This window comes from Mirounga leonina, unplaced genomic scaffold, assembly GCF_011800145.1.
Source record: "Mirounga leonina isolate KUSES-001 unplaced genomic scaffold, KU_Mleo_1.0 Mir_488, whole genome shotgun sequence".
In the NCBI taxonomy this organism is placed as follows: domain Eukaryota; kingdom Metazoa; phylum Chordata; class Mammalia; order Carnivora; family Phocidae; genus Mirounga; species Mirounga leonina.
Window position 1 is genome coordinate 9,632,902 of NW_023270777.1, and position 23,168 is coordinate 9,656,069.

General features: G+C 43.0%; 1 protein-coding gene across 1 annotated transcript in view; it reads right to left on the reverse strand.

Annotated features, from left to right (window-relative positions):
* The window catches only part of TTC19 (tetratricopeptide repeat domain 19), a 31,719-nt gene extending 8,618 nt beyond the window's left edge, over positions 1–23,101 (reverse strand). Inside the window, exons 1-7 of the mRNA XM_034989680.1 lie at positions 22,843–23,101; positions 22,624–22,757; positions 20,687–20,797; positions 20,171–20,209; positions 19,392–19,448; positions 19,013–19,074; positions 16,680–16,774 (exon numbers count right to left, since the gene is read on the reverse strand). Coding sequence (XP_034845571.1) covers positions 16,680–16,774; positions 19,013–19,074; positions 19,392–19,448; positions 20,171–20,209; positions 20,687–20,797; positions 22,624–22,757; positions 22,843–23,026 — 682 coding nt within the window. The 5' untranslated portion in view covers positions 23,027–23,101. The remainder of the gene's footprint in view (positions 1–16,679; positions 16,775–19,012; positions 19,075–19,391; positions 19,449–20,170; positions 20,210–20,686; positions 20,798–22,623; positions 22,758–22,842) is intronic.
* Positions 23,102–23,168: the final 67 nt, after the last annotated feature.

Here is a 23,168-nt window from a genome sequence, read left to right on the forward strand (position 1 = left end):
AATCTCTATGTTCTCTTCAAGTACAAACAAAAGTCCAGAAGATAAGTAATTTATAACAATCAGAAGACTTTGAACTAAAACACATGTTCTTCGATGACATTTAAAGACAAACCTGTTTGCCATACCCCCAAAATATCACAAAACAATGTATAATTATTCCAATTCTGGAAATTCTATGCTTCCAAAATGACTGCCAACTCCTATTTCTGGGATTTCTATTAATTCTCTTTAAATATTTCTATGTTTGTAAAAAGTCCTTTTTATATTTTACAATTAGAAAGTATGATAAAGTGATAGGTAATTCCAGTAGAAAATCATCACTACTGTTATCAGCAATGGAACTTAACCACAATGGAAAAAAAGGTAGTAAAGATTTTTAGAAATAATTAAAAGGTATGATTTTAGCTGTAATATTTTTTCACTGTTAAGAAAAATGCATTTCAAATTCATATCGCACTCTATAATATGAAAAATGAAAATAATTTTGGAGAATCTACTTCTCTAAAAAACAAGACTAGGGAAGAAATAAAAAGGCTCCATAATAAAACCTTTACCATGGGTGCCTGGGTGGCTCAGTCGTTAAGCGTCTGCCTTCGGCTCAGGTCATGATCCCAGGGTCCTGGGATCGAGTCCCACATCCGGCTCCCTGCTCGGCAGGAAGCCTGCTTCTCCCTCTCCCACTCCCCCTGCTTGTGTTCCTGCTCTCGCTATTTCTCTGTGTCAAATAAATAAATAAAATCTTTAAAAATAAATAAATAAAATAAAAAATAAATAAAACCTTTACCATACTGCCAAATTAAGAGAAAACTTCACAGCTTTAATAAAGTACCAGAAGAGTTCCTTTTCTAAGCAGTAACATTTAAAATACAGTTTCTTGAAATATTACTATAAAAACTGCTAGAAATTAGACAAGAACAAATCAGATAGCCCATAACAGCTGAGAAATACACTGGGATTGCTCAGACAGAGCCTCTCCCAAAGATTATCTGAATCTGAGAAGGAGATCATATTTATTTCTTCAAACTTATATAAGTAATTCTTTTTCACATATTATTTCTAACCAGAGAAAAAGAGAAGCTACCTCAAATCTGTCCATGAAACAAGATACAGCACAGAAATTTTTACTCAAAATATTAGCAAATGGCATTGTCAAATGCACCAGGGAAATAACCAAGAGAAATGACCACACGAGAACGGAGCAGTGTATTTAATGTATCAATATTATCAAATGCAGACTTACATAAACGCAGACCAAAAAGGAATGTGAGAAGATACTGGTTCTGAACAGAGTGGTTCCAGTAATGATGACTGATCAATTCTATCCTTTTACATGCACAGCTGAGCTCCGGAGAGAAGGAAATCCCAAGGGCCAAACAATAGGAGTAAGCTAAAAACCCAGAGCAGAAAGCGTGGGACTTGACACCACAAAGCCCAGTTTTGTGAGGGTGGCCTGAGTGTCTCTGTAACCCAGAACTGAGTTCTTCCAACTTCTGTCAATCAGAGAATCAGATCTGAAGCCCCTTGCATAAAACCAGAATGACCGTCGTAGGCATCGTGTGCCCCCTCCCCAGACCCTGCCCTCACCGGGGAGGGGACCACGAGGAACTTGCATGGGCCAGCCTGGGATCCAGATGGGAAAAGGACAACCATGGCAATCTCTAATCACAGCCTGAGCCGCATGGAGCTCGATGTCTACATTTAAGCATTCATTTCGGCTTGGACCTGAGTGCCTGGAATAAAACATTCCCGGAGTCTCATCTTCCAGTTAAAACCCTGCTGCAGATGAATTTATCATCCAAATGTAGTTAAGCATGGAAATTCACAATAAATGAGAATCAGCAGACAATAAAAAAGGAGGCTCACCCCCAAGAATTTTAGATAACTGACTAATCCAAGACTATAAACGAAGTAGGTTTTGAATAATTACTTATATGGCCGGTATGATCCACCTCAGAGCCTTGCGTGTGTTCTTCCTTTGCCTAGAATTTTCTTTAGAGACTGCCGCTTGGCTTATCCCCTCCCATTCTTCAGGTTTCTTACCAACGAGGCCCTCCCTGACCCCTCTATATGACAGCATACAGCCCCACACATTCCCTGCACACACAGTCCCTCAGACACATGTCTCCGTAGCGCTTAATCATCTTTGGATATACTATCACTGGCTGGATAGTGTTTATGATGAGTTTTTCCTCCACCAGAAACTGAGCTCCATGAAGCAGCAACTGCCTCATATTTACAGCTGTCTCTCCATGCCTAGTAACATGTACGGTACAGGACAGGCATTCAAAAAATATTTCTTGGGAGGACTGATTGAATGGATGAAAAAATAAAAAGAAGAAAACAGAAAGGTACTGCACTAAAGATGGAAAAGAAAGAATTAAACCAAGAATTAATTTTAATTATAGAATTCAACAACACTGGTGCTCCATGAATCTATGAAAACTCAAAACACAGATGTTATCACAGATCAGTGAGAAACAGATGATAATAAAATAGTCCTGAGCTATAACCCTGTCCGTGAAGGAGGAAAAATTCTATCACTACTTCACATCATATTAAAAATTCTAGGTAAACATCAAAAACTAATGATGTAATGTATGGTGATTAACATAATAATAATAAAAAAAATTCTAGGTAAAGACTAAATGTGAAAAAGCCTATAGTTAGAGGAGACTATCTTTCTGACCTTAGAAGAAAGAAGTATTTTATTCAACAAGACACAAAAGGCACAAACTATAAAGGAAAATATCATAAGACTCTATTACATTCAAATTTTAATCTCTGTATGTGAAATGCCCTCAAGTGAAAAGACAAGTAACAAAGAGATATGTAACCTACAAAATATTTTGATCAAATACATAAAGAACTCCTAGAAATCATTAAGAAAAAGACAACCCTTCAGAAGAAAATAAGCAAAGGATATAAAGAGACAATTTTCAGAGCAGGAAATCCGCATGGTCAATAAATGTATAAAAAGATGTTCTGTATCTCACTAGCAATCAGAAAAAACATTGAAGCCCCAATGAAATTCCATTTCACACCCACCAGATCATCAAAAAATAAAGTCCAGCAACAACAAAGATACAGAGCAACAACACAAACACATTGCTAGTGAAAATGTTAACTGGTAAAACCACACAGATAAGCAACTTGGTAATACCTCGGGCACGCACCCCGCCAATTCCACGCTTAGGTACATTCCCTGGGGAGTAGCTTGCGCATGCGTGCGTGTGCGTGCGTGTACAGAGACACGGGTCCAAGAAGGTTCAAGGAGCTATTATTTTCCATAGTAAAACAGGAGGAACCTTCACGTCCGTCTACAGGAGACCCGTAGGCCATTCATCCAGTAGGATCCTAGACCGCAGTTGCAGGGAATGGAGCAATCAGGGCCACCCAAGCCTGTATCACTCTTTACCCCTCACCTCCTACCACAGTGAACCAATCAGAGGGAGTCACCCCCTCTAGACAAATGCAATCCCGCAGACGTGTGGTTTGGCAAGGAGACAGGCCTTTGTGACAGGAAAACTGACGCTTTAAGTAACAACACGGATAAATCTCAGTAAGATAATGTTGCATGAAAAACTGCAGAAACAAATGTATAATATGACACCATTAATATAAAGTTTTAAAACATACTAGGGTGCCTGGTGGCTCAGTTGGTGAAGCATCTGCCTTCGGCTCGGATCATGATCCCAGGGTCCTGGGATTGAGCCCTGCATTGGGCTCCCTGCTCAGCGGGGAGTCGGCTTCTCCCTCTCCCTCTGCCCCCACCACGCTTGTGCGTGCTCTAATAAATAAAATCTTTAAAAAAAAAAAAAAGGTTAAAAACATACTAGCCCCATTGTATATTGCTTACTGATATATACAAGTGTAATAAACAGACCTAGGAATGATAAAGATAAAAAACAAATTAAAAAAAAAAAACAAAAACAAAACCACCAAATTCAGAATAGTATTTATACCGAGTGGGAGTACACCAGGGCTTAAACTTAGAAAAAAGAACTCTGAAGCACAGATGGTAAATACTTAGATTTGACAAAGCTGAGGGGAAGGTACACAGGTATCTGTTAAAGTGGCTACACTTCATTTTTGCTTGAAATCTTAAAAAAAAAAACTCAGAAGGCACAGAACTAACTTTTCTGAATGGTAAGACAGCAGTATGGATTATACACTAGAGAAATTCCCAAAATATAGTCAAGGAAACTGAGGGAGAGGATAAATACAGGATAGGGGAGAGAGGTGGATATTCAGGTAACGGACACGCCTGAGTAGAAGACCACACCTAGTTCATAAAGATGTATTCGGAAGCTCACGAGAACTGCATCTTAGAAAAGAGACTAAGCCCCCTAACCTCATGCTGACAAGACTTCCAACTCCTACAAAGCAACCCAGCACGAGAAAACAGGCTATCTCCAACAGAAGGCAAATGAGCTGGCTGCAAAATTCTCTGCAATAAATCCCAGCAAGTCTAAAATTCCAGATGGTAGAGAAAAAACAAGTAGGAAAAGCAGAAGAACGTTTCATTGTACTCATCTCATTTGACAGAAGCAACTGAAAACCCTATGGATGCCTTCTCTCCAAACTGTAAGTGGAAGTTTAGTGAGAGGGACGCCTGGGTGGCTCAGTCAGTTAAGCATCTGCCTTTGGCTCAGGTCATGATCCCAGGGTGGTGGGATCGAGCCCCGCATTGGGCTCCCTGCTCCACGGGGAGTCTGCTTCTCCCTCTGCCTGCCACTCCCCCTTCTTGTGCTCTGACAAAGAAAATCTTAAAAAAAAAAGGGGGGGTGGGACTCAGAACAAAAAAAGTTAACAAAAATGGGAAGCACTTTTAAAAAATATTTATTTGAGAGAGCAAGGGCACTTAAAAATCAACAAGAAGAGTGCATGAGCAGTGGGGAGGGGCAGAGGGAGAGGGAGAAGCTGACTCCCCACTGAGCAGGGAGCCCAACGCGGGACTCGATCCCAGGATCCTGAGATCCTGACCTGAGCTGAAGGCAGACGCTTAACCAACTGCGCCACCGAGGTGCCCTAGAAAGCAAAGTTTTTTAAATGCAAAAAATTAGACCAAATATCGTTCTCAATACTAATTTTAAATAGGCTTTGAGATTTTGTACAAGACAATGATATTCAGATTAGGTTTAATAAGAATCCAAACATAGACTTCTACAAAAGACACACTGAGAACAAAATGACTTAAAAAAAGTTTAACAGTAAGATACAGTCAATGTAAAACTAAAATTTGTGACCAATACATTAAGTAGGAAAAAAAATCATTTTTCTAATGAAGGGACAACTCACAATGAGGATATATATCTAGGACTGTTTAAACAGCATATAAACACGTCTGAAGAAAAAAAATCACAAAGCCAAAATATCTTGTCTAGAATTAGACAAAATCAGCCAGGATATAGGACTTGAACAATACTTTAAACCAACTAGAGCTATCCAACATATATAGAACATTCTACCCAACAACAAAGGAATACACATTCTTCTCAAATGTACATGCAACAGTCTCCAGGACAAACCATATACTATACCATAAAACAAGTCTCAATAAATTTAAAAAGACTGAAATCAGGGCACCTGGGTGGCTTAGTCAGTTGGACGTCTGCCTTCGGCTCAGGTCATGATCCCAGGACCCTGGGATCCACCCTGCATCGGGCTCCCTGATCATCGGGGAGCCTGCTTCTCCCTCTCCCTCTGCTCACCCCCTCTCCTGTGCTCAGGCTTTCAAATAAATTTAAAAAATCTTCAAAAATAAATAAAAAACAAAAGGCCTGAAATCATATAAAGCATGTTTTCTGATCACAGTGGGATGAGCTTAAAAATCAACAACAGAAGGAAATATTGATAATTCATAATTATGTGAAAATTGATGAACACACTCCAATATATCCCAAGGATCAAAGAAGAAATCACAAGAAAAATTAGAAAATACTTTGAGATAAATGAAAATGAAAATGCAACATACCAAAATTTATAGGATGCAGCTAAAGCAGTGGAGGGAAATTTATAGTTGTAAATGCCCACATCTGAAAAGAAAGATTTGAACCATCAACCTGATCTTCCACCTAAGAAACCAGAAAAGGAGAAAAACAAACCCAAACCAAGCAGGAGAGAAAAACCAAGGAGAAACAACAGTCAGGAAGGTCCTACATAAATTGAGAGTGGTAAACACAACATGATCAAGCCAAGGCATTTAATAAATTAATGAAGGCATCACATTCCAGCAAAGTTTTACAGAGTACTTAGTGAGTGCCAGTCACTGTCCTGGAGCGTTTTAACTCCCCAGACAACTCTACCAAGTAGACATAGGTTCTACTCTTATTCCTGTTTTATGAATGAGGAAACCAAGCAGAGAGAAGTGATGTAACTTGTCTGCAGTCACACTGTGAAGAAATGGAAGACCCAGAACTCAAACTCAGGCTCCGGACTTCAAACATTCATGACACCAGATATGCGACCAAAAATAGTTCCACTTTCCGTAAGTGCTTTGATTATTTAAAATACGAAAATGAATGAAACTTTCAGCGCAAGGAAAGGAGAAAGGAGTCAATGGGAAAAAAAAAAAATCTCTTGAAGAGATTTTAAATCCATGAAATTAGGAAAGAAATAGGATCTCATAACAGAATGCTGTCAGTTATGCTTTAAAAACACAATTCCATAAAGTTTCTTCTAGGAAAATACAGATCTCCAAACATCTGTCACCCATGCATTCACTTATTCAAGATATTTCTATTTTTTTGATTTTTTTAAAGTAGGCTCCACACCTAACGTGGGACTTGAACCCTCAACCCCAAGATCAAAAATCGCATGCCCTGCCGACCGAGCCAGCCAGGCACCCTAATCAAGATACTTACTAACACTGTGTTCTTGGTACTGTCCTACATACTGAAATCAAATCAAGAAAGTGGAAGAAATTTAAATATATGAATATTGATCAAGGAAAGAAGAAAAAAAATTGCCAGAGAATCACCTCTAAAGGAGATCTGGCCCATATGGTTTTCCAACTCTCCCTCTCCTTGGGGGCCTCCCTCTTCCCTGAGACACAGCAATACTGAAATCAGGCCAATTAATAATCCTATCACGGCTCCTAAGTGTTCAAATGAAAGGAAGAGTCACATGTCTCTCATTTTAAATCAAAAGCTATAAATAATTGGGCATCTCAGAAGCTGAGACAGGCTGAGGGTGAGGCCTCTTGTACCAAAGAGTCAGCCAAGTTGTGAATGCAAAGCAAAAGTTCTAGAAGGAAAGGAAAAGTGCTATTCCACTGAACACACGAACGATAAGAAAGTCAAACAGCCTTATTGCTGATGTGGAGAAAGGTTTAGTGGTCTGGACAGAAGGTCAAATCAAACCAGCCCCAACATTCCCTTCAGCCAAAGCCTAATGCAGAGCAAGGCCCTAACTCCCTTCAATTCTGTGAAGGCTGAGAGGTGAGGAAGCTGCAGGAGAAAAGTCTGAAGCTAGCAGAGGTTGGTTCAGGAGGTTTAAGGAAAGAAGCCGTCTCCATAACACAAATGTGCAGGGTGAAGCAGCAAGTGCTGATGTAGAAGCTGCAGCAAGTTCTCCAGAAGATTCTAGATCTTCATTAAGATATAAATACGCTACACTAAACAACTACACTACACCATATAACAGATTTTCAGCATAGATGAACCAGCTTTCTACTGGACGAAGATGCCATCCAGGACTTTGATAGCTGTAGAGGAGAAGTCAATGCCTGGTTTCAAAGCTTCAAAGGACAGGCTGACTCTCTTGCTAGGGGGCTAATGAAGCTGGTGATTTTATGTTGAAGCCAATGCTCACTGACCACTCCCAAAATCCTAGGGCCCTTAAGAATTATGTTAAATCTACTCCGCCTGTGCTCTATCAATGGAATATCAAAGCCAGATGACAGCACATCTGTTTACAACATAATTTATTGGATATTTTATGTCTACCGTTGAGACCTACTGCTCAGAAAAAAAGATTCCTTTCAAAATATTACTGCTCGTTGACAATGCACCTGGTCATCCAAGAGCTCCGATGGAGATGGACGGTGAGATTTATGTCGTGTTCAGTCCTGCTAACACAACATCCACTCTGCAGCCTGTGGATCAAGGAGTCATTTCAACTTTCAAGTCTTTTTACTTAAGAAGTACATTTCACAAGGCTCTAGCTGCCTGATTGTTCTGATGGGTCTGGGCAAAGTAAACTGAAAACCTTCTGGAAAGGATTCACCATTCTGGATGCCATTAAGAACATTCATCATTCACGGGGAGAGGTCAGAAGAGGTCAGAGGAGGAAGTTGATTCCAACCCTATGGATGACTTTGAGGGGTTCCAGACTTCAGTGGAGGAAGTCACTGAAGATGTGGTGGAAACAGCAAGAGAACCAGAAGCAGAAGTGGACCCCGAGGGGCACATGGGTGGTGTAGTCGGTTAAGGCCTCTGACTCTTCATTTCCGCTCAGGTGGTGATCTCAGGATCATGAGATCCTGACTCAGTCAGGAGTCTGCTTGAGATGCTCTTCCTTTGCCCCTCCCCCCATGTGCGTGCTCTGTCTCTAATAAATAAATATTTTATTTTATTTTTTAAGATTTTTTTTTTTTTAATTTATTTATTTGAGACAGAGAGAATGAGAGGGAGGAGGGTCAGAGGGAGAAGCAGGCTCCCCGCCGAGCAGGGAGCCTGATGCGGGACTCGATCCCGGGACTCCAGGATCATGACCTGAGCCGAAGGCAGTTGCTTAACGAACTGAGCCACCCAGGCGCCCTAAATAAATATTAAAAAAAAATCTTATAGGGGCGCTTGGGTGGTTCATTCGGTTAAGCGTCAGCCTTTGGCTCAGGTCATGATCCCGGGGTCCTGGGATTGAGCCCCACGTTGGGCTCCCTGCTCAGTGGGGAGTCTGCTTCTCCCTCTCCCTCTGACCTTCCCCTGTGCTCGTGCTCTCTCTCAAATAAATAAAAAAATCTTTTAAATAAATAAAATCTTATTTAAAAGAAAAAAGTAGAGCCTGAACATGGGACTGAATGGCTGCAATCTCATGATACAACCTGAATGGACGAGGAGCTGCTTCTCATGGATGAGCAAAGGAAGTGGTTTCTGAAGACGGAATCTCTTCCTGGTAAAGACGTTGTGAGGATTGTTGAAATGCCAACAAAGGATTTAGAATATCACGTGAACCTAGCTGATAAAGCAGCGGCAGGGTTTGAGAGGATGGATTCCAATTTGGAAAGAAGTTCTATGGTGGATGAAACGCTATCAAACAGCACCTCTTGCTACAGAGAAATCGTCTGTCAAAGGAAGAGTCAATCAATGCAGCAAACTTCACTGCTGCCTTATCTTAAGAAATTGCCGCCGTCACCCCAACCTTCAGCGACCACCCACCCACCCTGATCAGTCAGCAGCCGTGAACGCTGAGGCAAGACCCTCCACCAACAAAAAGACAATGACTTCCTGAAAATTCAGATGATGGGTTAGAGTTTCCAGCAATAAAGTATTTTTCAATTAGGGTACGTGCATTTTGTAACCATAATGCTACTCCACACCGTAAACATCAGTTTTACCTGCACTAGGAAACAACCTCATCTGACCCACTGTATGACCACATGCCCTTCGCTGTAGCCGTCTGGAACCGAACCCGACACCACTGCGCATGTCTGTGTCGCAAAGCCAGTGTAGCGAGTGACTTTCCTAGCAGAGCTGCTGTCCCAGCATCCACTCTTCTGTCACAGGACTCAAGCAGAGTGGAATCCCGTCCTCTGCTAGGAATGGATCCTGGTCGATTTCAGAGAATCGGGCTACTCCGTCAGAGGACTGTGTCAGAAACGCCATGTAACCAAATTCCAGCCAGTGAGAAGGAGGGATGAATCCACCTGGGAACTTGTAGCAAGGATTACCCTGATTCTAAGAGAAATGCCAAAGAAGTTTCCTTTTCCTCCGCACGTTGCCATTTCTGGATGAGATTCCTGGGACCTAATACCGTTACTTTTCAGCCACCAAGGGAGCATGTAGAGAAAGCCAAAGCACACAGAGAATGACAAGGGACGGGAAGAATCCCCCCTTCAGGATTTCAATGAGCTGTGGGTCAAGTAACTCAGCAGTCTGCCCCTTTCCACCGAAGCGCCAGTTACATGACATAGTATGTGCCCTTACTGCTTATTGTAATTTAATTGAGATTTTTTGCTATTTGCAGTGAAATGCTAACTTATCAGATGGCAATCTCCCCAAATTCATTTAATAACATAATGCAAATTTAGAAATTCAAAGCACTGTAGGGATTTGACAAAATGATGGAAAATTCAGGTAAAAACCGAGTGAAAATAAAACGGGAGAAAATTTTACACAAGAAGCACGCGTGAAATCTGTTTATATGTAACTCAAATGTATGCTACCATATAATTCAAACAACATATACCGTTGTAAGAGCCATCAGATGAATGAACTGAATGGAAAGCCCCAAAAGAAACGCAAGCGTATATAATTTAAATAAGCACGTTAACGCGGACAGATTATCATCTTTTTTTTTCTTTTTTTAAAGATTTTATTTATTTGAGAGAGAGAATGAGAGAGAGAGAGCATGAGAGGGGGGAGGGTCAGAGGGAGGAGCAGACTCCCCGCTGAGCAGGGAGCCCGATGCGGGACTCGATCCTAGGACTCCAGGATCATGACCTGAGCCGAAGGCAATCGCTTAACCAACTGAGCCACTCAGGCGCCCCCAGATTATCATCTTTAAGAAAGCAGTTACAAACATCACACCAAGATTAACTGCAGATGTGTTACAAAGTTATGTTAACACAGTTTAGAAACAAAGAAAAAGAAAATTTAAAAGAAAGATGGCTGAATATTTATCTGATTTCAAAGTTGAAAAATACCTTTCTAAGCATTAAGCTCCAGAAGAGCAGGGACTTCTGCCTCACTTCCCTCTATTCGAATCCTAGAATACCTGGCATAGAATAGCTGTTCTAAATAATTCTAGATAGTTATTTAAAATTAATAAAAGCAAGGAAATACATATAAATGAATTCAGATCTAACTCCAAAAAGATTAAAGACAAGTGCAAGTCATACTGTGTGATTCATTTATGTAAATTTTTTTTTAAGATTGGTTTATTTATTTTAGGGAGTGCATGTGCGTGCGCAGCAGGGAAGGGGTTACAGGGAGAGGGAGACAGAATCTCCAGCAGACTCCCTGCTGAGCATGGAGCCTGATGTGGAGCTCGATCCCAGGACCCTGAGATCATGACCTGAGCTGAAACCAAGAATCAGACGCTTAAATGACTGGGCCACCCAGGCTCCCCATTTATATAAATTTTAAAAAAGAAACCTGTACAAACTACCTAAGCTTCAGCAGACCAGTATCTCTGGGGTGGGAAGGGGAATGGGACTGGGGCAAGACACACAGAAGCTGCAAAGGTATTGTTAGTGCCGGGTCACTGCCTATTCTCATTGTTCCTTAAACTATACAAATGTCAGTTTCACACTTACTTTTAATTAAAACAAACAAAAAAACCCAAAACCCCAAACTTTATAGACATGAGTAAGGGAAAAGAAAAAACCTGACAGGACAGAGTTAATATTCTTACAGAACAGCACCAGTAAATGATCATCCTCTTTGCTTATCAAAGAAATGCTAGTTAATGGATCCCTGCTGTATCACCAATCTGGCAAAGGTTATAAAAATCAGTGAGTTTTGGGGGGAAGGGGCACACCGCCTTATCACAATAATGAAAACCAACAATGGTTAACCCTCAAGTAGCTACTCTGTACTAGGCACTGTTCTAAGTGCTTTATCGATATTAACTCATTCAATCTTCCTACCAGTCCTATGAGAGAGTATCATTCTTAGTCACATTCTGAAGATCAAAAGCACACAGGGATTACTTAATTCGACCAAAGTCACGAAACAAATAAATTCACAGAACCAGAAAATGTAAATTAATACAGTCCTTTCGAGGGCAATTTTGCGATATTCATCAACAACCTTAAAATGTGCTGCTTTTGACCTGGAATTTCAGTGCTGAGACACTATTTTAAAGAAACAGATCTGGACACCACCTGTCGTCACAGAAGACTTCACTTCCATGCAGATATACCGTTCCGGACTGAACACATGCATTTATCTCTACTCTCTCCCAAATCATCACTAAAATCAGAGTTAAAGGATAAAAAACATTTAAAGTTACAAGAAAAAAACAAAACAAAACAACAGAAGAATCAAGGGAGAAGAAAAAGATCAAAAAAACTGTGGGAGATGACAAGCAGAGGACAAAAGGCAGTAAGTGACTAAGCCCATGACAGGAAGATGACTGGACGCTGCAGACAGCCGACAGGCTCCCCAGAGCCCCAGAGAAGCTTAGGAACTCAGAAGAGCAAGTACTACGGTTAACAGAAGAATCGGTCATACACATAAAAAACAAGCAACAAAAACACCTCTGACTTTAGAGGAAACAAAAAGTGGTACACAAAAGCAAACGCAATCACGTGATCATGTTACTTGGCTCGACAACTAACACTATTGATATATTTGCAATAATGCAGACACGACCAAAGCTGCACTGAATCTTCACTTTTCTCTAAGTTAATAGATTCTAAAAATAAGTCGTCAAGAAATAATTTTGTTATTTAGAAATATGAAGGAAAATACCAGAAGAAATTGGTTAAGAGTCGAAAATGACTCCAGGAAGACATGTGGCAAAGAAATGCTATTTTTAAGTTAATTCTTATAATATTCCTTGATTTCTTATACTATATAGATAATATAAGAAAGTAGTTTAAAAAATAATTTGTTCCAAGAAATTATAGAATATTCAGAAAAACACAAATAAGACATAAATCCCCTATAAATCTACCAACCTGAGATAATCCCTGTCTATATTTTGGTATCATGCAGCCCTGCTCTACACCTATATTTAATCTACATATTCTAGAAAATTAGTCTCCTCTTAACTACACTGTTTAGTAATCTGCTGTTTTCACTTAAATTTTTATGGGCATATCCTCAGTAAATACATATATATTTACAACATGAGGAACAAAATGAGTACCCTAGACCAAGTTTTTACGTGAGCTGAAGTAAACACTTTTGGGATAGAGTTAGTCATGTCAATTAAAAGCATATGAATTCAATAATGGATTTACTTTGTTTAAAATGGAATGGGGGGGTTGCCTGGATGGCACAGTTGGTTAAGTGACTGACTCTTGGTTTCAGCTCAGGTCGTGATCTCAGGGTCATGGGATCAGGCCCCACGTCCGGCTCCACGCTCCTCTTGGAGTCTGCTTGCGATTCTCTCTCTTCATCTGCCCCTTGCCCCTGCTCATGTGTGTGTGTACACACTCTCTCTCTCAAATAAATAAGTCTTAAAAAATAAAAATAAAACTGAGTGGGAATAGATTTCTTTAGAAAAAATAAGGTTAAGGATAATGTAACACATTTTCTATATCTATATCGTGTAACTAGTAAAACATAAAAACAATGTTTATAATAGAAATTAGTTTGCTTTCTCCAACAAGAGTTCCTTCGCCTGGAAAAAATATTTTCACAACATATTACTAAATTAAAAAAAAAAAAAGCATACACAGTATGATCCCTAATTTTTCTTTTTCTTTTTTTTTAAAGATTTTATTTATTTATTTGACAGAGAGAGACACAGCGAGAGAGGGAACACAAGCAGGGGGAGTGGGAGAGGGAGAAGCAGGCTTCCCGCCGAGCAGGAAGCCCAATGTGGGGCTCGATCCGAGGACCCCGAGATCATGACCTGAGCCGAAGGCAGACGCTTAACGACTGAGCCACCCAGGTGCCCCCCTTATTTCTTAAAATGTAAACAGCACAGGGGGAAAACAAACCTGCAAAGACATACACCAAAATATCAACAGTAGCTCTTTCTTAGTACTACTATGGATGATCTTTATTATTTTCTTCCTAATGCTTTTCTAAATTTCCTTAATTGCACTGATATTGCTTTTGGAGTCAGAAACTTCTAAAAAACGATGCTATAAGTGAAAGACAGAGAGCAAGGGTGTGAACAGTTCAAACGTGACCAATTTGGTAGCTAGACTTGTTTTTACATCTTTTGTCAATTCCCTCAACACACTTCCATACCATCCTGAAACTCTCCTTGCTGCTGCCTGGTCTTCTGTTCTTACAGTCACCAGTTCCCGAGGCTCCACTGTGCACCAGGCACTGCTCTAGTACCAGTGATTCAGCAGGGAATAAAACAGATGAAATCTCTCCTTCTTTGACAGGGAAGACAGATACTAAGAACTTGGAACCAAAATACACTTTTAGTGGCCACACAAACATGAAAATACAACAGACACACACATGCTCCTACTTTCAAGTGTGAGGAAGAAAAAGTAAAGGACAGGTGGGAAGAGATCACTGTTTTAGTCAGGGCGGGCCTCCCGAGGAGGGAGCCCAGAACCGAATGAAGAGAGCTGGCCATGCAAAGATACGGGAGAAGAGCTAGGTAGGGGGAGCAAGTGAAAAGTCCTTGAGATGGCCTCGAGCTTGTACAGAACAGCAGGGAAAAGACCAGTGTGGTCAAAGTGGAATGAGCAAGGGTGAGGGCACTGGGTGATGCATAAGTAGGCAGGGGTCAAATCATGTAGGACCTTACAAGTCCAAAGGGGTCCTGAAATTTATTCTAAAGGTGATGCAAAGGCACTGAGTTTTAAAAGACCACTCTGCCTGCTACATGGATAACAGATTGTGTGAGGGAATGCAAGGAAGCAGGAAAACCTTTGAGGAGACTTTACAGGTGTTCAGGCAAGAAACAATAATGGCCTGGACCAAAGTAGTAGGGTGAGAGGATGAGACATGGTCTGACATGGATATACCTTGATGGGGAATCCAATATAACTTAATGACTTACCATCAGGAATGAGGAATCATAGGTGATTCGTAGGTTCTTGGCTAAAGCAACCAAGTGAATGGTGGTACTATTTACTGACTGGGCTGACTGGTAGAGAAGCAAGTATGTAAGTGGCAGAAATCAAGAGACCTGAGGCGCCTGGGTGTCTCAGTCAGTTAAGTGTCTGACTCTTGGTTTCGGCTCAGGTCATGATCTCAGTCAGGGTCGTGAGATCGAGCCCCGCATTGGGCTCCGTGCTCAGCTTGGAGTCTGCTTGGGATTCTCTCTCTCCCTCTGCCCCTCCCCCCACACTCTCGCTCGCTCTCCAAAATAAATAAATAAACTCTTTAAAAAAAAAAAATTCAAGAGACCCATTTCAGACATATTAAGTGTGAAATGACCACTGGACATTCAGGCCAAGATGTCGAGCAGACAATTTTACCCAGTTCATGTCTGTAATCCATGTGTAAGTTGGGGATGAAGAGGTGTAACTGATATTTAAAGATATGGGACTAAATGCTATCTCCTAGGGTGTGAGCCCCAAAGTCTGCTAACTTTAGAGGTGGCTAAGGGGAAGGGGAGTGACCAGTGAGGTGTCCCAGAAGCCAAGTGAATAAAGTGTTTCCAGTACCAGGGTCAGAGCTGCTAGGAAGTAGAGCAGGTAAGATAAGGACTGAGAACTCGTGACCTTGATAAAGGGGGCTTCAGCAGAGTGCTGGAAGAGAAAAACCGGTTTATGTTCAAGAGAGAACTGGAAGAGGGGCACCTGGGTGGCACATTTGGTTAAGTGTCTGACTCTTGGTTTCAGCTTAGGGCATGATCTCAGGGTCATGAGATCAAGCCCCGTGGTAGGCTCTGCGCTCAGCACGGAGTCTACTTGAGACTCTCTCTCCCTCTCCCTCTGCCCCCCCCCGCCCTGGCTCTCTCTCTCTAAAATAAATAAAAATAAATCCTAAAAAAAGAGAGAGAGAGAGAACTGGAAGACAACAGGTAACTCTTTCAAGTCATATGTATTGCTTTAGGGACAAGAGTTGACCACTGTTTCTCTAGCATCTTGCTAGCTCTCGGCACAGAGTACATGTGAAGCAAGCATTACCAAATAAATGCTGAATCTAAAAATGCCCAGTATTTTAAACCATATTAAGAAACCTGAATGGTTGAGAGCTAGAGAGCATCCTGACCATCCCATTCTGTTCCTAACATCATTCTTTATGTTCTTCCCTCCATAAAGAGGATGAACTACAAAAACTTGAGTTTCCCCGGGGCACCTGGGTGGCTCAGTCGGTTAGGCATCTGCCTTCGGTCATGATCCCGGGGTCCTGGGATCGAGCCCCACATCGAGCTCCCTGCTCAGCAGAAGTCTGCTTCTCCCTCTTCCTCTGCCCCTCCTTCCTGCTTGTGCTCTAACTCGCTCTCTCGCTCTCAAATGAATAAATAAAAAAATTTTTTAAATGACCCTGAGTTTCTCTTCACCTTTTATAACTTGGTACATATCCAGGACCAAAAGGTAATTAAGTAGCATTGTGACTGGTAGCTGAACCAAGAGAAAAGAAAAAGGCCTTCCCTTTCTGCTCCCCAATTTTCCAGAGATTATACATAATAAAGTCAACAAATTATAAACATGTCACCAAACGGTTAAAAAAGCAAACAGTGGTCAAGTTATTCAAACAAAACATCTTATTCCAAACCTTCTGCTGAGATCTTAAAAACAGCCACTTAATTTCCCAAATGGGTAACTGGCCCTCCCCCAATTCAGGTACCTCGCCATCTACTGCAGTGTTAAGAGTGAAGCTCTGAGGCAAAAAGGCAATGTCCAGAAAACAGTCAGGTTTCCCTACCTGACAAAATGTCTTCTGCTAATTCCTTTTGTCTTTCAATTTTTTCCTCTAGAGTTGAAATGCAGAATTCATAGCCAGCAAGAGCAAATTCCTGTCTGTAAAGCAAAGATCAGCAATCGGCTGTTCACCTTTTTACAAACTCCTTGTTTATTCGCATTTTCCGGGCTTGGGTGTGAGCATTAGCAACACAGGGAGTGTACGACGGGAAGAGGGAATGCTGCTTAAAGTTTCTAAGGAGTCTCAATCTGCCATTTTGCAGAAGTTTTTAGTCACCCATGTAACCTAGCTTAAGACAAAAAAAGCTAAGAATGCTGCTATAATCTTAGTAAAGGACAGAACCAGTGGCTTCCACCATCTCCCAGCAACGGTTTCCAGTGAGTCAGTTTCTCCATTTGGGAAAGCCTTACACCCACTCAAAGCAATACTGATATGAACGGAGGCTCAGGCCACCTGCACTAAGGATGCTGACTACAGATCTCATGCAATTTCTGGAGAGGTTTACTAGCTTTGTTTATTAGCTTTCCGACCTGTTAGGTCTTCAGCGGGGAAGCTTCTTTTACATACATGGAATTCCTGGCTATGGCACTAGAAGGCACTGAGCCTGAATCTAGCCCGGGACCCTCGACCAATTGGAGAGGACATGCAAACATCAGGCAGACGGACTCTGGAGAGAAAAAGTGTCAACTGCTGGTTTCTAGAAAGACATGCACGGACACAGCAGAAATTCCTTCTCCATCCAGAAGCTCAGCCCTGGTTCTTGTCTTCCGTGGTGGCTCTGGTTTCTTAGCAGAAATGGCACTACCAAGCTCGCCCCTTCTCCTCTAGTGCTTTGCCGGGGAGAAGAGATGACCCCACTGCTGTACTCTGTTCCCAGAACAGAAGCTTCTCCAGACCAAACTTTGGCAGGAGGGACCCTATCCAGCCGGGACTTGGAGCAGGAGGAGGCTGCCCACTTGATGTTTCTAGTCAGAGCAAAATGTCTAGAAACAATTCCCTTGCTAATATTAGCCTTCCTAAGCCCCAAGCCTAGTTATATATATTCTGGTCTCATGTTTCTCTTAATAAAACTACACGAAAAAACTACTTTTGACAAGCATACAGAGTAACTAACAGGCTACTTATCAGGGGCTACTACTTTCACTTGTACGAGACCATGAATTCATCTTACTCTCCACTGTGATTAGCTTCGGGCTTCTTTTTATCCCACTTCATAGCCCATCGGCCTCCAGTTCTGTTTGTGACTCCTCCAAGAGAGACTGATCCTAGCTGCAATGCTCCCCAGCACGGGCCAACCTCAAAGTGCCTCAAAAGACTTGAAATCAAAGGCCCGCAGAAGTTCCAGCCCATCTAGTGTCCAAGCAAATGCAGGGAGCGAGCAGGTTCTGTTGATAAGGAAGGAGCTGGGACCAGTGCCAGGGACCCTGGGCTCAATGAGCACTCGTTATAGCATTAGGTTTGATGTCATTCCAAACCTCTGGTACCCAGCTACTGCAGCAACTAAAAACCTAAGGAGAAGTTAGTCTTAGGTCCTCCCTAAACGCACTCCAACATATATAACTCTCTAGGAGTTCTTTGCTTACATCCTAGGTGTTTCTTCTTTGAACTCCACCTAGAGAGAATGGAAGGCACGAGGCCTCACTTATCGGTGTTCCTGGGACCATTTGCACACATCCGATTTATCTTCTAAAGCCTTTCCTGTGTAGCAGGAAGATTCTTCTTTACAAGATTTCAGACTCATCTAATACTTTTAAATTAACACCAATTTCCTATCTTACTTATCCAGAGCTCGCTCACTCCTCTACTCTGAGGTATTTCCCCTTCTTAAACCTCGCTACCTGATCACCTTTACATGCTTTAAAAACACTGCCTACTGGACTAGCCACTGAGACACTCCCATACCAACTCCTTCATCACTCAACTACGTATCTACCTTCCTGGTTTGTTGATGCTTATATCCCAAAATGGTTCTTTTAAAGTATACTACCCCAACGGCTTTTACATTGCTCCCTCCTCTTCCAGGCAGAGCTAAACTAGTTCTAACTGTAACTTCCCTTCCCAGTTCAAACAGGAACAGAAAAGCTGATTAGCTTCAGGGCAGCCAGAGGGGTGAGGGCTGTCTGCCCCACTCAGCAGGCTACTGGAAACAGCTGGGCAAAACTAGAAGACTCAAGACCTCAAAGATGGGGTGCGGGGAACACTGTGAGTGAGACCCCGGTTTGAGACGCAGATGATTGGAAGCCAAATGAAAATTACATAACATCCTAGGGTTAAAGTTCTCTGCCCACAGCCCAACTCCCTGGCTTCTGCCAAACCTGGATTCTGACTCTACTTACCTATTTTGAGCAGCATAGATACTGGCCAGTTTTAGGGAGATTTCAATTATTGCATTGTCTTCCTGTTGGGAGAAAGGAAATGAAGATAATTCACAACATGTTAAATTTCCTCATGGATTATTTCTGATCAACATCTAGAGAGACTTTGGTCTAAAAGCCATAGTCTTTACCCTTCTGGAGGGATTAGGCAATTGGATCCCTCAGCAACCATGCTTTTGCCCCAGGGGAAGACTGGTAGTTGTTATACAGGTCTGAGGAAAAAAAAATAATCCACCTTTTTTCACCAAAGCACATGGTGGGGACTGAGCGGAGTTTTCAGGAAGCAAAACTATTTTGAAAACTGCTCCAGCTAGGGCCCAATCCTAGGCAATGTCCTTACCTGTTGCATGCCCCCTCCAAGCAGGTAACTCATTGTTGCTTTAAAAAGTTTTTCGGCCTAAAAGCATAAGGAAAAGATTTTTCTTTTACTTGGGACCTTGGATTCTAAGTACTAGTCTGATGCATCATCCCCTTGTAAAACACAACACACACCCCTATATACACAGAGCAAAATATCCTTGTGATGGGAAAACAGACAAAAATACCAGGACCCCACCTCTTCTGGGCACCTTAAAAACTACTCTGTAATGAGTAGAAACCAACTTCAACTAAACCTACTGTGGCAGAGACTGCAAACTATCCCCTAATTATTCACTCTCCTGTCCTTTTAGTTACAACATCTCCTCAGTTTTTAACAGATCAGCCTCCTTTGCACTTCGGTATGGTCATACGATGAGGTTTTGGCCAAGGGATGCAGGCAGAAGGAACGCGAACAATTTTTAAATTCTATTTTATAAGGAAGCTGCCTGCCTGCCCTTTCCCTCCTCTGCATCCTTCCTGGAGGCTGGGAGTGAGCTAGCTCACCAATGCAGATGAGAACACATCTTAGAAGGAACTCAGGCCTGTGGACCACTTCATGGAACAGGGGTATCTACCATTCTTCAGTGCATAGCTAACTCTGGAATAATGCATTAAAAGAAATACACCCTCTTGTTTGAGTCACTCTATTTTGGGGTCTCTTTGTTACAGCAGCTGAGCTTGTACCCTTACTAATAAGAGTTCTCTGGAAGCTAGTCCTTCACAAATTTAAAATACCACAAAGTGGTTTTACTTACTTACATTTTCAAGTTGACCCCGTATAAATGCTAAGTTGGCCATCTGAAAGGAAATTACAAATTGTTTTTCAGTTTAGAGCACTGCATTCTACTTACTTCAAAACCCTTAAGCTAATGACCTTCTTTTACTTTTACACTCTAAACTAAAAAAAAAAAAAAAAACAGTTCAAAGAGAAAGGTATTTAATTTGCTAAAATCAAAGCACAGCAATAGTGTATGTAAATAGTTGCACAATCTTTGCTGATGACAAACCAAATCTAGATCCAATCATCACTGAAAAAAACAAATACTAATGACATTTATTTTTGGTGTGAGATTTAGACTTCATATAAGTGAAGAGTAATAAAATGTTAGTACCCAAGGGTAATAAAAATTGAAACCAAAAGAAAACGTAGTAAAAACAAAAACGAAAGAGCTTTACAACATCCTGAAAGTCAGGAGCATAAATCAGGAGAGCGAACAACCCTTCTCTTGCATCCACCCTTCATCATCAGTGGCTCAGATTGGTTAGAAGAGTTACCAAATCATAAGTGTAAGTGATGGCCTTCCTGTTATCACTCTGATAGGCAAGACGAAGAGCGTCATGTAAAATTAGCTCAGCCTCTTCTGGCTCATCTTTCATGATGCTCAACTGAAAAGAGAAAACAAAGAAAGGAATAGAGAACGAAATGTAAAGAAAGCAGATGTATGTGCTACCAGACTGAAGGGATATGGCCATACATCCCAAAACACAGAAGACAGCTATCCATTCATTTGTCAAATATTTATTGAATTCCAACTATGCACCAGACTTTATGTCTACAATGGTGACAAGGAGGTCAGCTTCCCTTGCAGCTATGTGCAGCCACATGGCAAAGTTCTGGCCAACAGATACAGACACCAGGAATGGAAGCAATTTTTGCATCCTATTTTATAAGGAAGCTGCTTGCCCTACATCTTCTTCTTCCCTTCCTACAGGCTGGAAATAACCCTGTAGGACAAATAAGCTTAAAAACAGCTGATATAAACTATTGAAGAAAAGTAACGGGAAGGAACAATAAGGGGTCCCCTCTAAATGGGAATCAGAGAACCCTTCCCGAGGAAGTGACAGTTAAACTGAGGTAGGAAGGATGAGAAAGAGTCAACCAGGAATTATGGGGAATAATGACCCAGAGAGTAGGGGATGAACAGAGGCCCTATAGGCCGAAGAGAACAGTCTTCAAGAACCATTCAAGAAGGTCATGTGAAGGGGAGACGGCGAGCCAGAGGATTACTGCTAAATGGGTGGGCAAGGCAGGGTGGTGTAGGTTATGTAGGGTCTTGCAGGCCATGGTAAGGGGTTTGGATTTTATAATAAATATAGTGGGAAGTCACTCAAAGTTTTTAGGCAAAGAGAATACAATCTAATTTACATTTTTTAACTCAAATATTCTTTTAAGATTTATTTATTTTTAGAGAGAGAGAGTGTGCATGAGGGGGGTCCTCAAGCAGACTCCCCATCAAGCAGGGAGCCGGAAGTGGGGCTCAAACTCACAATCCTGAGATCATGACCTGAGCTGAAATCAAGTCGGAGGCTTAACCAACTGAGCCACCCAGGCACCCCCCAATTTACATTAAAAAAAAAAAAAATGAATTCAGGCTGCTACATGAAGAGTGGGGCAACAGGGCAGGCAAGACTACCAGACGGCAGGCTGTGGCAATGTGGCCAGGAGGACAGCAGAGGACAAAGAAAAGGGCAGATTTCAGAAACATTTTGGATTTGCTGGCAACAGGGGCTGTTGCTGGGCTGGAAGTGTACTGAGAGGCAGTGGTAAGGTACCCTCAGGTTTTAAGAATGACTAGGTTGCCAGGCTGAAAAGCTGGGTGGACAGTAGCAAAGAGAAGATGGTGGAGGAACGTGCTGGGGAGGCCTCTGCGATCAACAGTCAGGTCTGAGGGGCAGGTGAGGCCTCAGAGTGGGGAGGGCATGTTAGTGGCACACGGCAGCACGAGAATATAAATCTGGATGTCGTGAGCCCCGAGGCGGTAGCGAGCCCAATGGCAGGGACGAGATAACCTGAGGAGGACAAAACAGAAAAGACTGTGCAGAAAAGGAAGACTTTAGAAAGAACAGAACCAACACTCAAGTGCATTTTCTGGGCGCTCCATACGTGCCCAATTCTCGATGCCAGCCCCTTCGGCGTGGCTGGCTCCCTGATAAAAACAACTACATTTCCGCTAATTTTGCTTGGATGAAAGAGCGATGCCCGTGGTGCCACCTCCATCTGCACTGGGGACTGCAGCGGTTTGACTGCAGGCTCTGGAGTCTGACAAGCCTGGATGGATGCCAACACCGCCCCCCCCCCACCCCCCACCATGACCCATCGAATTCCGGGCAATTCTACCCCCGGAGCCCCGGTCCAGTCTTCGGGAAACTGGAGCGAGCACTGCGCACCCCCGGGGCCAACGACCAGGCCTCGATCGAAAAGGCCGCCTCACCTTGGCTCGCTTCAGCAGCTGGATGATCTCGGCCTCGGCCTCGTCCGCCGCGCCCTCGGCGGCGGCCCCGCCCGCTCCCTGCCGCTCCTCCTCCTGCTCCTCTGCCGCAGCGGGCCTCGAGAACCAGGCGAGCGCTGCGGGAAGGGGCTCTGAGGTCACCGGGCCCGGCCCGCGCCCCGCTCCCCGCCCGGCCGGCCCCGCCCGGCCCGCGCCCCTCACCTGCCAGCAGCGGCAGCAGGCCCGGGCCTCCGCCGCGCGGCGCGACTCGGGATGCCGGCACCCCCACCTCAGGCGCCCGGCCTCCTGCCGGCCCCGGGAGCAGGCGCACCGAGCAGGCCCGGCACCGCCGCCCCGCGGCCCGCAGAAGGCCTCGGCCCAGGCTCGGGCTCAGGAGCCGGTACATGCTCGCGCGGCGTCCTCGGCGCACTGCAGGCCCGGCCGGGTCCCAGGACGCCCCGCCCCCAGCGCCGAGCGCCCACCGGATTGGTCGGGCCGCGAGGTGGGAGGAGGCGTCGTCGTGGCCGCCCGCATGCGCGTGACGCGCG